The sequence below is a fragment of the Halyomorpha halys genome, unplaced genomic scaffold (assembly GCF_000696795.3).
Source record: "Halyomorpha halys isolate HHAL.00 unplaced genomic scaffold, Hhal_1.1 Scaffold199.1, whole genome shotgun sequence".
In the NCBI taxonomy this organism is placed as follows: Eukaryota; Metazoa; Arthropoda; class Insecta; order Hemiptera; family Pentatomidae; genus Halyomorpha; species Halyomorpha halys.
The window spans coordinates 776,558-793,770 of record NW_027112578.1 but is presented as its reverse complement, the minus strand read 5'-3'; the positions used below and the strand labels follow the sequence as shown (position 1 = coordinate 793,770).

The 17,213-nt window shown below is 34.2% G+C and overlaps 1 protein-coding gene across 1 annotated transcript in view; it reads left to right on the top strand.

The window, feature by feature from the left end:
- LOC106679386 (ribosome biogenesis regulatory protein homolog) overlaps positions 1-8,607 on the top strand; it is a 12,617-nt gene extending 4,010 nt beyond the window's left edge. The window contains exons 3-7 of the mRNA XM_014418515.2: positions 145-276; positions 4,151-4,255; positions 5,507-5,638; positions 6,166-6,281; positions 8,365-8,607. Of these exons, the coding sequence (XP_014274001.1) occupies positions 145-276; positions 4,151-4,255; positions 5,507-5,638; positions 6,166-6,281; positions 8,365-8,479 (600 nt within the window). The 3' untranslated portion in view covers positions 8,480-8,607. The remainder of the gene's footprint in view (positions 1-144; positions 277-4,150; positions 4,256-5,506; positions 5,639-6,165; positions 6,282-8,364) is intronic.
- Positions 8,608-17,213: the final 8,606 nt, after the last annotated feature.

Genomic DNA, 17,213 nt, shown 5'->3' with positions numbered 1-17,213 from the left:
GGTGGTATTCTAATGTCTCATAAATTATACAATGTCTTTATTAAGAATCTGAATCCCTCTTGAATTCATCAGAATGTATAATTATATATACTTTTATTTATATAAATATTAACTAATGTTGTTATTTATATACTTTTTCCTCAGAAATGGGTTCCAAGGTATGGATACAAAAAAGCCAAAGCTGAAAAAGAAAAGGATTGGATTATTGAAGTTCCTGGCAATGTAGATCCTTATACAGATATGTTTGAAAAAAAGAGCAGTATTAAACAGGAAAAAGTAATTATTTTTATTTATTTAACTTTTTTTAGTAAATATTATTTTATGTTTAGTGATGAATTTAATAGTTTTTGTTTTTGATCATGTACTGACCTTTTTTATTCAAAAGATCATTGAATCTGTTGTGAAAATGATTAATGAGGTTTTGTGACATGTGGGAGGTACCCAGAGAGGTAGTACCCAGTTGTACTATTTGCAGGCTTCCTATGGTGGTAATCCACATAGGTTAGATTAGGAGATTCCTCATTCCAACTCTTTGGAGTTTTCAGTATTTTTTTTTTTTTTTTACAAAGGTTCGTTATTGAAAATGTATGAACCCAAAACAAACAAATGACTGTCAACATCTTTTGTGATAAGTGATTTGAATTGTAACATTTTGTTCATTTATTTAAACTTCAACTGGTCCTGAAGACGATACAAAATAAACCGTACCCGACTTTCTTTCCAAATAGTTTTGCTCATGAATGCGATGCAAGTGAATTTTTTAAGGAGAATAATAAAAAATAGCTTAATGTGTTCAATTAAGAAACATGTTTTCATTACGTAATAATTATGACTTTGCTATTCCAAATATTTCTTGGTTCAAATTAGTCGATTTTTTTTCCCGTATTATGGAATTAGCATTATGCTCATGAAGGTATAATACACACGGTCAATCAGCGATCTTCCAGAAAATACTTACCATTTTGACTGTTGATGACAGTGTTTTTCAAGACTAGGTGCAATGGTGGGAGCCTGGTACACATTGAAGTCTGACTTGTACTTAATATAATAAAGGACACTTACCCTTCATCTTCTTCTCACTACTGTGTTGGCTCATTCACTAGACTCCTATATTGCCAAATTGTTATGCTCGTGATTGATCTATTTTAGTCAAAGTATTTTGCATTTTTCAAAGTAATCCTCTCAATAAATAATTAAAAGAAAGCTGGTCTGGGTGCTAATAATTTTTTTTTAAAATATTTATTTATTGCTATTTACAACTTGTAATGTATTCAAATTGCAAGGTTAATTAATATTTTTTTTAACTCGCATATCCACTACAAGAAACATGTGTTTTTAATGTTTATTCAAATACAGATTTACTTAACCTAATTGTAAAATTAAAAGAACAATCTTAACTAATAAAGGTCCTATTCTAACTTATCCTAATTATATCTATGTACTTATTACTAACTTATAATCTAACCTACAATTAAAATACATACAATTGTTATCTATGACCAAAGGTGAACCATAACGCTTACGTACTTGCACTCAGCTGGTTGTGGCAGAGAGAGAGAAAGATCACTTCTCAATAGACAGTTTTTAAACATAACTCAGCTCACAGAGAAACCAAACAATACACTAGCTTTACATCAATGTCCATTCATTAAAAAAACAACCGACGACAGAACATATGATTTTTCTCTCCCTCTCTGGCCGATACCTCCCGTGCATGTGCTGCCATCACCAATTCTTCTGTCTCGTCTATTACAAACTACGTTATAATACATTTAGTAAATCTGATCTAAGTTAAACTGGAGTGTTACAAGCGTGTAGAGAAACTCTACTGACATTTTACATTAGCTGGTCTCGTGTCCATCTTCTTTTCAGGCGCCTCGGAGAATTGTCAGGAATGGAAGAGGATGCTAGATTAGAAACTAGGGGGTTTGAGTGGTTAGAGAGTTTACAATGGAAGGAGTAATATCTGGTTCGGGCTAGATCTGTTACATAGGGAACATTAAGGTCTTTATGTATGATTTTATTTGTGACAAAGTAAGGAGCATTGAGGATTTTATGAAGGATTTTGGATTGTAAGGATTGAATACAAGAGGAATTCGAAGGTTTAGTGGAGCCCCAAATCTCAACTCTGTATGTGCAGATGGGCCTTATTATTGTCATGTAGATCAGTCTTTTGTAATGAGTTGGAAGTTAAGACTGTTTGTCTAGTAAGTGCTCTAATAGTCGGAATCTGCGTGCAGTTTCCTGTCTTTTCAGTCTTGTGTGAGGATTCCAGGTTCGTCGTTTGTCAAGATGTAGTCCAAGATAACAAATCTGTTCTACAGGGGTAAGAGCCACATTATTAAAGTATACTGTAGGGCAGTCAGCAGGTTTACGACGAAGAGTAAATGTGATTTGTTGGGATTTATTTTTATCCTCCAATTTCGATACCATTCTTCGAGGATTGTGATATGGGATAATAAAGAATAAAATAGTAATAAACTATTTTTTATGAGCCAAAGTTTCACCCCACTTTGCAGGGCTTCTTCAGAGCTAAAAAAGATACAAACATCTAAAATAATGTGACAAAGTAAGAGAATAGAAACATGAAATAAAAGTAAACTACAGTATGTCTATAAATGATTTAAAATATGTGAAAATTGATATGAAAATTAAATATACAGAGTAAATTAAAGAAAATAAAAGTAAGATGTACAGTGAAAAGTATAAATAATAACAAATAAAAATTTAGTAATTTATTTTTCTCTATGTTCTGTATTCTAAAAGTTATTTTACCTATTATCCTTCCAAATCTTTTTTTCTTTTTTCCTTTCCTTTTCTTTTTTATTATACAACTTTACAATCCATCTTTTAGATTTATCTGATACTTCCACCTTTTACTTATATTTATTACTTCTTAATTAATGTTTTTATTATGTATATTTACTACAATTTTGTATCTCTATTGAATGTTGTATGTTTTCTTTTCTTCCCTATATTATATTTATTGGATTCATTCTTTAAATTTTATTTTATTTTATTTATATTTATATATATTCCCCTCTCCCTCATTATATATATCGATGTATATTATTATTTGGTTTCTGCCAATATTAAATATTTTCTTAAATTTACTGATGTTATCTCATTTAAACAATATTTGATATCTTTTTGCTTTCAAATGTTATGTTATGTATTTGTTAACTGTCTAATTCCCCTCTCCTCTACCCTGTTATATCTTCCATCCACCTTCAGTTCATTATTTTCCTTTTTTCTTGACCTTTATTTTATTCTTATTTCTCTTATTTTCTGTCTTTTAGAGTATATTGTATTTTTTATATTTCTTTTTTATCTACTTTGTTAGTATTTGTCTAATTCCTTATTGTTATCCTTGTTTTTTATACTTTTCACTGTACATCTTATTTTTATTTTCTTTAATTTACTTTTTTATATTTAATTTTTTTATCAATTTCCACATATTTTAAATCATTTCTAGCCATACTTTAATTTACTTTTATCTCATGTTATCCATTCTCTTACTTTGTTACATTATTTTAGTTGTTTGTTTCTTTTTTAGCCCTGATGAAGCTATGCAAAGTGGAGTGAAACATTTGCTCACAATATGTATTTTTATTACTGTATGAGTTCATTTGACTGCATCGAGACCATTTCCTCTTATACATTACGCAAAATCAAATAACGATCTTCCAATAAGTAATTTATATTACATGTTATTAGTGTTTTTTAATTGAAACAGGTTATTGTGAAAAGAAATCTAGCAAATTCTAAAAACCTATTCCAGTCTTTGATGCTCGGTAATTTCTCTAAAAGAAAACTTTGTTTCTATTTTAATATTTTTTTAACTAATGATACCTTAAAATGACCATTTGTATTGAAACAAGCAGAATCCCTTTAGACCATATCTCTTGATTTTATGGAATGTTCTGTGATAGTTAATTATCTATTTTTTTTGTTAAGATTTGTTGATGAAAATTGAGCATCTCCTGTTAAGAATTTGTACTTATTGGATTCATGGATAGTTGAGAGCTTTGTAGTGAGAGTGCTAGAAGAGGATATAATGTTAATAATTAAGTTCCTAAAGATATAGGAATTTGAATACAATATTTAATTTCATATATAAGTAGGTCTGATTAATGGATTTTTTTTACAGGTTGCTAAAAATGAATTTCAGAGATTAAGGAACATTGCTAAAGCAAAGAAGACAAAAGTTCCTTCGATGGGTCTTCCTCCAACCCCCAAAATGACTGCTAAACAAGTAAGTTGTGACATGTTTCCAGGTTTTATAAGGGAAAAGAATTTTGGGATTGAATGATTGCATTATGAATATTGTCATTTTCGTTCTGGGTTTTGACTTGATCATAAAGGTATTCAGCCACAAAATCACAATTCTGAAATAGTTAATTTGTCCATATTGTTAATTTTACATAAATAGAAAAAAATATTCTTGGTTCTCTCATAATAATGCACCTTAACAAAAAACATAGTTTGGCCAGAAACGTTGAATTAAAGAAAAACAAGTCTCCAGAATCTAAAATATTCATTCTGATTTTAGGTTTTAGACTTTAAGGAATATATTTGGTTTCCTGTCTCAGTTGTCAAATCCATGTAAGGACTAAACAACTACTAATGTTGATCCAATTTCAATGAAATTTTCATGAATTTTGGTGTCTAGATGGTCCCATATCAATTTCATCAGAATTCATCCTCTAGTTTCGCTTGCATATTTATAAACTTATTTTCCTTGGCACACCTATGTTTCGAAAACGGCTGGTCCATATTTAGAATAAAGTTGGGGATTGGTGTAAAAATGATCCTATGTAAATTTTATCAAATACCATCGACATCCCTTATCCATGTACTAAAATATTTTTCATGACAATTATGTTTGAAAATGGTTTATCTAATTCTGCTTAAAGTTGCAGCTTAGTATAAACATGGTTTATGATAAGGTTTATCAAATCCCATTGTCCGCTTTCGCTTACCTTTGCCAAAAAGTAATTCCCTGGGTAATCCTATGTTTCAAAAATGGCTCATTTCATCTCAACTGTCAAATCTGCCAAAAAATTGCAGAAAATAAAATAAGGGTTTTAAAAAAATAAAACAGAAAAACCAAAGGTTGTGAGGAAGCTAGGAAACTACATAGTGGCCTATTTAGGTGATCAACTTCTTTTGATAAACAGTGACTTCATTTAGCACTTAGAATCAAACTATTGACTGTCATGCATACTTTGATTTAAAAAAAAAAAACCTACGTCTATGCTCATGACTTTTTTTTTTTAAACATTTAAATGTAAATCATAAGACAAATACTTCTTTTACTAAATTTTCTATTGACACAAACATTTTGTCTTTGTAAGGATCGGAAGCAAATAATGACTATTAATTTAATATCAATATTAATATTAATAATATTTAAATGATTATATATTAATGAACTATTAAGGTTAAAAAGAATGCCTACCTGTTGTAATTATTACAATCATCTAATTATATCTTATTTTTACAGTTAAATACTGCTGCACAGGTTGCGAATGTTTCCACTGCATCCCTGGGGAAATTTCAACCTCGTTTAAGTAAAGAAAAAAATCTGAATAAATCTTCAGTTTTAACTGTAAAAAAGAGGAAATTTCCTGCTCCGGTAAGTAATTGCAGATTGACAGCATCTAATTTCTTATTTTGAACAATTCCTCAGATTGCCTCTCCTGGATAAAAGTAAAAGTAGGCTTTTATCAAGGACAAAACTCAACTAAAAGATTAACACTTTTTACTTAAACTTAAGGGAAATTTTAATTAGAACCATTTTATAGTTAAATTTATTAATACTCTGAGAATAGCTCAATAAAGAGACTTTAATAAAAATGCAATTAAATTGTGTTATAGTCTAGAATAGAACAATTTCTTTGTTTTGTTTTTTCTTAGTTCAAAATTAAATAAAAACACATAAAATTTGTCTGTTGTTTATCAAGTCTTGGTTTTGCGGTATAGTATGATACTGATACAATTAGGCAAGTCTAGTTAGCTGACACTTGTTATAGAGTTTTCTTGCCTATTGCTCCAACTCTGTGCAGAGCAACAACTATTTATTCCATACTTGCATGAATTTTGTTAGTGCAACTATCTCGAACTTATGTACTTGGGATAAACATACAAAATGTTTTTTTACAGACGAAGGATGAAGAATACAATAGGAATTTAAAATTAGCAGACTCCCTTCTTAACAAGAAACCCAAATTAAACCTTGAAAAAGCTGTGAATCGTGAAATTTATGACCAGGAAACTTCGTAAGTTCTCTCAATTATTTTAATTTTAAAATACTGTTAGTGTAAAAATTATTGTTAGCAGTCAAAATATATTTCGTTTTCTCACTATTGCAGGCAGGGAAGCTTTGTATTCAACAAGCTGACAATGAAAAAATATTTATCCTTAGAATCAAAAATTTTCACTTACATTTGATTCCATGTGAGAGTTATTCTGATAATAGTCAAATTAGCATTCAAGCATAATCAATCTAACCATTAATCCGATTATTATGAAAATTTTTTGCAAGATAGTCCAATTAGTTCAGATTCTATTTGGACAGTTAAAATGGGGAAATGCCCTATATAAACACCCAACAGAACCCAATTCTTAATTAAGATCTTAACATAATCCTCCCACCTGTTCCTTAGTTTACCTCTAAGATGTTTAATTATCAGTTGAATACTAATCAACATTTTAGTGATAGAATCATAATCTTGTCTAGTAACTTTGTATGCCCATCTCAGCCATCACAGTGCTATTACTTTATAAAATTTAATAATAATCTGTAGTACATTAACTGCAGTGCCTCTTGTGTAGCACCCTAAATTCTCTTGTAAGTTTTTTTTGCTATACTTAATGGATTCCCAGTTCTCACCTATGTTACCAAACTTTATTATACGTAAATATTCTTTCTATCTTAACTATTTATTTTGTTTTATTTAATTTAATAGTTTTAAAATCTTTATTTCAATCAGAATACCTAACCTTAAATATTTTGACTTTGCACATCCTTACTAGATTTCCTTCTTTAATATTCCTGCTGAATTGCATAGAAGTTTATGTATGATATTCAATAGAATAATAATAATTGAAAAATAATCATTTTTAAATCAATATACAGCCGATGAATTAGACCTGTGTATTCTAAAGGTTTCTATTATATTCATTGGAAAGAAAATAGTTAAGCAGTTCTACATTTCACATTCTCATTAATTATCTTTAATAATCTTCTTGGCATATTATATTACATGGTTTGTCTAGTTGGGATTAACATAGATATTTTATAACATGTTCAATAGTTATTAAATCCTACCTCAATCCCTTTTTGTGAATCAAAGTTACTACAGATTCTTTCTATTCTTCTGATATTTGTTCATTTTCACAGATCTTTTTAGCTAAAAGATATATTTTGAAAACTTCAGATTTTCCTCAAGTCTTGATTAGTTTACTAGAAATAGTTAACGTTACTTCGTTAGATTTGAATTTTCCAATGATTATTTGGACTTCCTGCCTACTGGGTTCTTTTACTAACACAACTAACTTCTTCAGCACTTAGTTGTTCAGTATTATGTCCCATACTTAAAGTACATCTGTAGTATTTTTTAAATCTATTTAATCTGTGTACATGATCATTCAGAATGTTATATTTATTTTTAATTCCAGTCAATAAGGGTTCAAAACATCTACATGATCTATTAATGTTGTGATATATGTCTCTCAGTTTTAAAATGATCTCTTTTTTTATTTTTCCAATTTTTAAAAATATTTTGATTTTAAAATGGTGGAAGTAGACAAATAGTAATGAATAATGTATAATCATTAATAATTAACATATGCTTAATGAAGTAACAAGTATTATAGATTCGAAAATGGTCAAGGGGAGTTTTGAAATAGTATAGTTTCTAGATGATTTTCTTCATTACCTCTTAACTTTCTATAGTAGGGACTTCATTGATCCCAAGGTAGATCTCATATAACATGTTCTACTGCTCCATTGTGTAGTGATTTTAATAGTCTTTCTTTTAATGATTAGTATCTGCTATGTATTACTATTGTGTGAAAAGGACTCAAATGTCATTTGTAGGAGAAACAGAAAAAGAATTCTATGGAAAGCAAGCATCAGTTGAATTAAATGCTTTTAATCATTGAAAGCATAATTTTAAATAAAATTTTTTAGATACTTATTTAAAATAAAAAAATTCTGTATCCTTTATTAAAACTTTATAGGTTGTAACAAAACTCAAACACGTATTCCCAAATTACAATTTAAATTTAAAATTGTTGTTAGAAATTTGATTTCCAATATTATTATTTTTAACATGCCTTACAATATTTTACTTTTAGAGCATCTGAAAGGAAAAAAGGAGGAAATAATAAACAAAGGAAAGGAAGGAGTAATCAAAATCTTAAGAGTAGCAGAGAGTTTAAAAAAAGGACAACAGGAAGGAAAAGGAGATAAGCCTTGGTTGTGACCTGCTTCTTAAAATTTTATATCTGTTATTAATTTTTTTTTTTGTAAATATCGATGATTGATTTTAATTTGAACTGTTTTATATTTAATTGAAATTACACCAGTGTTACAACAAAATTGCATTATTATTTTGCTTAATTTCTATAGTTTGTACAATTTAACTAAGTTTTTAGTTTAGTTTAACTGAGAATTTAGACTTAATTTTTCTCAAAATAATGATATCACACTAAGAAGTTAAGTAAATAAAACTAGCCCAGTGTCTTTTATAAATGGACCATACTATATATTAATAACCTCTAATATCTCAATATAATGTTGAGATATGGTATTTTTTATGAAAGGAATATGGTCCATGGGTGCGGTCAAAAAAACTCAAATAGTAGAATTATACTATTTGAGTTTTTTTGACCGCACCCGGACCATATTCCTTTCATCTTTACACACGGTCAATCAATAATCTTCCAGTATGGTATTTTTTAATTTTTAATATGGTATTTTATGCAAAAACCACATTCACCCTGCCTTACCCCTCTTCCCCCTTCCCAAAACAAATCCAAATTTCTCTAGTGTAACTCAATATTTCTACACTTTTATCACCATTTTAGAAATCTACGTTGAATTTCCTATAAGATCACTACCAATATGTAAAATATCACTTTGTTAGGTGATCATAGCAGCAAAACAAAATTAACAATTAAAAGTGAATATTACATATAGATAATTGACCATCTATGAATTGGAAGATGGTCGGGGCTACGGTAAAGAAGAACAAACATAGTTTTCAACTATTTATTGATTACAAAGTTTCATCCTGTAGGTCATCATCAAGGCTGATGTAAGGGGTGAAGGTGTACAGCATTGGACAAAGGATCTTTGACTTTGCCAGGTGAAAAAATCTTTAGTTACAGTAGAGAAATTTTGATTTGTATGAGAAAAATGTGATTTTATTGGAAACTGCTTAAGTAATCACATTTAAACTATGAATTGAAATAGGAAGGTGAGATTAGTTGCACAGTTCTACATTTTAATTAGCCTATCCTCTAAATTACTAACATTTTCTGCTGGAATACCTTTACCTTTCAATCTCATTGTAGAGTTCTAGCTTTCATACAGGTAGTATCTATTTTTATTCAAATAGCTTCTTTTTTTTTTTTTTTTCAATGAGATGGTCAGGGTAACAGTCAGATACAATATATAAAAGGCAGTGCAAATGGATGTTACAAACTTTTACACTACAAATTCCTTGATCAAGCAAATTTTTTCATATTCACTTGAACTAATAGTTATATGTAGCAATCAGTGAAAAATTTACCTCCATGTAAGGAATAAATTATGAAAAAAAAACAAGACAAAGAATCTAAAATTCTCTTTAAAAAATTTACCTTATGCAACCTATTTATAACGGTAACCTAGTATTTAAAAAAATCACCACATATAACTCATTGTCTACATATCTACATCAGTGAATGAAATAGATGGACCTGTTCTAATCATTGGGAAAATCTGAAAGAGAAATCTTTGTGAGCATTTCTGTATTCCTCTTCCAGCTCTTTGTTGACCAATTTTCCTTTATTTTGGGACCTAATGAAATAAGTTTTGTTTATAATTAAAGGATGTTGTTTATCTTGGCTAGTAGTGATGTTTGATCAAAGGAAACATGATTTAAGTTTGTATACATATTTTTATATGCAGTGCCAGTATGTACTGATGTACTTTGATTTACAAAATTTGACAGTGTTTATTACATACATATTGCATTTATGATGTGTTAATTATTTCTCGTATTACTCATATTAAAAGTTTTATCTAAATATGGGAGGGGTCCACTGATTTAAATGAAATTGTTTTTAGTGGTACAAGGTTGAAAAATAATATTAGACCTAACACATGTCTAATATTATTTTTCAACCTTGTCTAATATATTTTGGTTATTACCAATGTGCCCTAGTAACCAAGAAAAACATATTTTTTATATTACCATCTGCTCCCTTAGTTTTACATGCATTTAATGATTATTATATACTAATAGTTGGTCATACTAACCGAGTTCAAGTGTATCCAAAAATCAGGAGTTCCTTCCACTTGAGTTGACAAAAAAAAAAAAAGTGTTTTGGAAACATGAGTCAAATTCGTTTTAAATCTTTTGAAATCTTCAACTACGAATTTTCATATAAATTAGAAATTTTTTGTCTTGAATTTTGGAGAATACATTTTTTTTTTCTGATGTTCCACAATCAAGAAATAAATTAATAACTTCTCCCTATATCAAACAATTATTAGAAAGCTGGATTTATGGTTTCCTAAACTACATCATCCTTTAGATTTTATATGGGAGAAAAAGCATTTTCAAATAAAGAAAAGTTTTTCAAACATTTTAATATATGAATCCATTTCTAATTGGTATTATTGTATACTGTTTAGATGTGTTAAACTTCTCCTAGCTTTGGTGTAGACTTGTGAACTCCTATTAGAGTAATTTAAGGCTGTTCAACCTTTCCTTTTGAACAACCCTGTAAAGTGGAAGGAAACATCTGACATTAAAATAGTTATAAACCATTTGTTCTTTTTTTTTTTACCGCAACGTGACCTCTTTATATTTAAATTTTTACAGTCAACTATATATACATATATAAAGTAATTTATATTTTTGGGGGGAGGCCCCAGTTTTAATTAATAATTTTTTGGGGAAAAAATTAATTTATGTTAACTACTGAAGTTTGAATTTAAAGGGTTTCCGAGCTAGGAAAAAACGAATATTAACTTTATTTCTCCATAAAAAAATATTTTATTCCACTATACTGGTTCAGTGGCGTTCTTTATTTCAATACCCTGCTATTGTTATGGCATTGTGGGATAACCTGTTCCTGACTAACTCTAAATTCTAATTGTTGAAAAAGAAAGCCATATTCTTTTTTAGTGTCATCAAAAGCCCTTAAATACGAATTTTTATAAAATACAATATATATTTTATTTTGTTGGTTTAAACAAAATATATTCGGCAGAAATCTATGATACCGTCACACAATTAAAACAATTCCCTAGTGTGTGGGACAGGTACAATATATTTACCAATTGAGTACCCTTATAGTTTTTTTTTCGTAAATAACTAAAATTGCAATAACTTCAACACCATTCCACTAATCCACCTGAAACTTAGAACCAGAGACAAAATAAATTGTTTCAGATAATTTTTTTTTATTTGAAACTCCTTTTCCTCCGTCATATAATCGAAAAGATAATGATATAATTTGAAAAATATAAATTAAGTATTTCAACAGTTGTAGTTATGTTGGATTTGGATAACATTGTGAGAAGTTATGAATAATTTTCGTTAACAAGGGACATCGGGAGGGGAAAAAAATGTCCTCCAAAAATAAGCTCACAAATTTCTAATTTATCATTTAAATGGAAATTCGTCTTTTAGGATTCCAAAAGACACCAACAACCTGTCAAATTTGACTTAGTGTTTCCTAACAAACATTTTGTTGGTCTCCTTAGTGAAAATGACTTCGGATTTTTACTTATCCTTGCTATTTTCAACTAATTTTTTTTGTGCTTATGTTAAGTGTTTGTATCTTTTTAATCCCTGCAACGTGGGGCGGAACGTTAGCTCAAATAAAAATAGTACACCTATTTACTATTTGAGTTTTATTTAACCGCACCCGGACCAAATTCCATTTACTTCCGATTTTTGTATTTACTTGAACTCATTTGATACAATTAACAATATTTTCTTCCTATTCTGCATAAAAAAAGAAATCAAATCGATTATTACATAATAACCGCTAAATACTAATGTAAAGCTAAGGCGACATATGATGATTTATAAAAGAAAAATTTTCGGCTACAAGGACGTGCAAGCAAGAATCCTTGAACACGTGTCTAATATTTCTCAACCTAGTATCCAGTAATCGTGGTTGAGAAATACCACTCCGTTGCCCAGACATTAAAATCTCCGGCAATAACTACAAGTTTTCGCCCTCTGGCATCTATACGATCTATGTGGACCTTGGAATTCCTCGGTTGTGGTGTTTCGTGGGGCATAGCAGCTATACAAGTATATATGTCGTATCTTAGCCCAGACAAACCGACATGTGGGGTCTTGCGCCGTTTCGGTTATGGCCTGCCTGCCGCATGCCCAGGTCGCAGCCCTGCCAGTGGTATCAGATATCCAAGCGACGTTTTCCAGGTTTTTATATTGTTCACTCAGGATGGTCACGTCAATCTTCAAGTCTTTCACTGTTTGCCAGAGAAGATCTTGAGCTGCTTCACAATGGTTGAGTCCGAATTACCAACACCGGAAACAACGTTGGAATCGAACCTTCTCCCGAATTTGGCTAAACACTAGGCCCATTCTGATTTAACTTCCGTGACAGCCTTCCACGCCAGTAGCACTGGCAGAGCAACTACTGCGGTCTGTGTGCCAGCATACGCACCGATCGTAATGTGAGAGCTTCGGCAACCTCTTGCTTTGTCGTAAGGGCGTCCAAGTCCCTGATTTCAACCAGTGACTCTTGCGTCCACGCCTTATTTGAGCGTCATTTCCCAGTGCGCTTTATGTTCTCCAGGGCGCCACCAGACTTCCGGTCCAATTGGATCAGTAGATTTCCTGCGTCATTTTTACGGGCCTTGGAGATATTTGTATCTAAATCTTTCAGTGCGGGGTCGTCTGGGACCTTCCGGAGAGTAACAGCATAGGTGCTGGTCTCCGAATTCTTGATTATTAAGGCATCCGGTCTTGCTGGTTTAGGGCGTTTGCCCTTCCTAATGTCCCTTTGTCTTCTAGAAACTCTTTGCCACTGCTCATCTGATGGGGATTTATGATCTTCCACATGCTGCGGTGGCTGATCCAACGTCGTTCCTTTCTCTGATGCCTTCGTTCTCTCCCTAATGCGGGCGGGATTCAGTCGGGATGTTGAAGGTACTGACTATTCAGTTTGCCTTATTGCCCTTCCTTTCTTTGAAGCCTTCGACTTATTTTTAGTCGCAATTTTCTCCTGTATGATTTGGTAAACATCGCTTCTTTCGAAATCGGGGCTGCAATAACATAGTGGAGGGAACAACAGTAGCAAGGAGCCTTGGGCTACTTTCTCTGGCACCTCCAACATTTGGCATAAGGCGTGACAAAAAGGATGCTACTTTAGAAGATTTGGCGCTGATATACTCTTTTTTTTTTTAGTGCTATTTTGTAAGGTCTACTCTATGGGTTTGAATCCACCTCATCACAGAGTTCTCTCCAGCACCGTCGTTTGCTTTCTTTAATGGCTTGTCGGAGGTTCCTTCTAACTCTCTTGAAGCACAGGAAACTCCGGCAGACGTCTCGCTCGCTGGTAACGTCTTCTTGCTTAGTTGCAACACTGGCGAAGAGCGTTAATAGTATCCGTCCACCAGTACACTGAGGAATGATGTTTGGCAGGCTTTGAACGGGTCATAGCTGCATCACAAGCCCCAGATACAAAAGAGGTCAGTATACGCGCTTTTTCCTCAGCTGACCCTTTCAATTCACACTCATCCTCCATCATTAAAGTGAATGAAGCGCCATCGAAAGTCTTCGTATTCCAGCAATTGATTCTCCATCGAAAACTCTTCCCTCTTGTAGGCGTATCCAGTGTAATCAATATAACCTGGTGATCACTGTTTGTATAAAATCCACAAACCTTCCAAGTTGTGATCCGATGCAGACGACCACTCACAAACGTCAAATCGATGATAGATCATCTTCCTGCTCTTGTGGACGTCGGGTTTGTTCCGGTGTTCATTAGCAACATATCACTCATTTGTGCGAAAGCTTCGAGGAGAACTTCACCACGTCGATTTGTTAACCTACTTCCCCATTCAGTTGCCCATGCTTTTAAATCACCCGCTATGATAGCTGGCTTATGGCAATTGGCTCTAAGACAATGCGATCCAACAAATTTGCAAAGTCTTCTTTGTAATGCTGGGATAGGCGTAGCAGCTAAAGATGTACACGTTATTGATCTTAGGCCTACTCGAACCTTTCCTTTAGCCACAACCTTCCTAGCTTGGAGAACCGGAAGTGAAATAACCGCTGTTTGTGTACCTCCATATGCTTGACGGATAGATTTCACTGCTGTGGTGGGCACTGAATATTCACCCAGGAGAGGTTTTAAGGCCTCCATTGAGCTTTTTAGTGCAGCAAGAGATTGCACTTTCTTCCGGTCCAATTGGAGTAGCAGGTCACCATTATTAATTTTCCGGACCTTGGTAATTGAAGAAGCGATCTCCACCATTGCCGGATCTTCTCTTACCGTTCACAGGACATCTGCGTAGGACTGGCTATCTGAAATTTTTACAATCACGGCATCGGGCCTAGGAGGCTTGGGGCGAGGTTTCTTCCTGGATCTTTTTCTTACTTCCTGTCATTCCTCCTGCTGTGGTCCTCCACGTTGAACTGCCGATCTCTGAGGGTGTTCTATATTTTGGTGCACAATTTGTACATTGGCTTGGGCGGTTTTCTTCTTGTTCTTCTTTTTATCGCCCGCCAAAGAAGGTGAGGTCAGTGTCCCTTCTGACTTTACAGCATTCTTCCTTGGTGGACTGACCTCCTTCGTTTGGGTGTGACCATCTGCATTATCGATAGGCAGCTGTTTCCAACTTTTCGTAGTATAGTTGGATTTCGCATGCGAAACTCCTTATCTTGCCGTGTATATTATTCTCGGTGCGAATGAAGGAGATAAGCTGCTTAATTTTGCTCCCAAGATTTTTCATCACCTCGTTTATGGTTAGTCTTGTGGCATTAGATTCTACAATGGCCAAGTCTCCCACCATTGCAGCACTGCGGCCGTATGATGACGACGCCGGGGAACCCGCTTTCGCATTGCCTATCGACGCCGGTACTAGGGTTCCGTGCCCCTGCACCGTAGCACAATTGACGTTATTTTCCATAACACAAATTTTTTTGTGTTCGCATTTTTACCTCCTGCCAGGTTTTGGAACAGCCGCCTCTAACCTGAGGAACAGACGCTGACCAGTACGCCGCCTATTCTAAGAACCGTCGCGCCTGGATTTGATTCTGGTTTTGGTCCACCCCGAGTATTTTATTTCCCCGGTTCCCGCAATATCTGGTGAGAATCCCCCTATCCGCCACCTGGGGAGGCGCCCGATGGGAGACTAGCTACTCCACACGGGTACTCTGTTTTTTTTTTCTACGAGGGTCGGTGGAAATCTTCATAAGACACGGATAGGCCCGTACCTATCCATGTGTGGGTTTCTTACCCACTAAAACCACCGCCCTACACCTGTTTCTCACCCTCCACGGGACCTCCGTTAGACATTACATCATGGGGGTGATTGGCTGAGTGCCGCCTCATTGTTTTAGGCTATCTCCTGGTTCGTCTATATCTCTTCTGCATCACCTGTGCAGCAAATCGTTGGTCTGCCATCCAATAATCTTGGGACCACATAGGATATCAACAACCTACGGCTGTTCCTGGGTCCGCCTATGTTGGGCATTAAACGTGACAGTGCGGTGGTTACTCTAGCTGCTTTATTACTCACCCGCTGGATATGCTCTCTGAACAGGAGTCTATCATCGATTCTTACCCCGAGGTAAGTCAAAGAATTGGAATGGATCTCTTGCCTACCCACTCTCGAGGTTATGGCTCCCCTCACTTTCCTGCTACAGACGAGAAGGACTTCTGCTAGTTGCAGCCCTACAGATTCTAGCCAATCTCGAACCGAAGCGACACAATGTTTGGCCTTTAGAATGAGCTCTTCTTTATACTTTGCTTCGACGATCACCGCGATATCATCAGCAACGCCCACTATTTTGGAACCCTCTGGTAGACTAAGCCTAAGGACTCCGTCGTACATCGCATTCCACAACAGAGGTCCCAGCACCGAGCCCTGGTGTACACCGCCAGTTACCTTAAACCTTCTCGAGCCGTCGAGATAAGCCGGAAGTCTACCGTTACCTATATTGGAACGATTCATAGCCGCGTCGCAAGCGTTGTTCACTAGGCCCATTACCTGTCGAGCTTTGTCCTCCGCAGTGCCTGACAAATTACATTGGGTCTCCATCATGATTTGAAACGATTCCCTGTCAAACGTCCTGGTTTTCCAGCGAACCGCACACCTCTCACGCTTAATGATCCTTGGTTCGCGGTTCCATATTGTGGTCAGGATAGCCTGGTGATCACTGTGTGTGTATACTTCGCTGACCTGCCAACTAATAGTTGGCAGGAGGATGTCACTAACAAACGTGAGGTCAATTACCGAGCTCCTTCCTCCTCTCATGAACGTAGGGTCCGACCCAGTATTTCACGGTTACTCTGTGTGTATTTGTGTGTGTGTGTGTTTTTTTTACGAGGGTCGGTGGAAATCTTCAAAAGACACGGATAAGCCCGTACCTATCCGTGTGTGGGATTTTTACCCACTAAAACCGCCGCTAAGCATTACTTCAAAAGGGAAATGGCTGAGTGCCGCCTCGCATTCTTCGCATGGTTTTCACGTTTCCATGCTAGTTCCGTCTTCTAGCCCTTTCTTCCTCTCTCAACCTCTTGAGAACGACTGTGGTGAATCTCTTCACTGCGTTCCAATGCTGGTCTGAGAGGAGCATATAGCTCACTACGTTTTCTGGAGTGATGCGTCCTCCACACTCTCTCTCCAATTCACTTCTTTCTACTACAAAGCGAGTGCAAGTGAAAAACACGTGCTCCGCGGTTCCCTCGACAGTCTGGCATCCAGGGCATTCTGCGGTGTT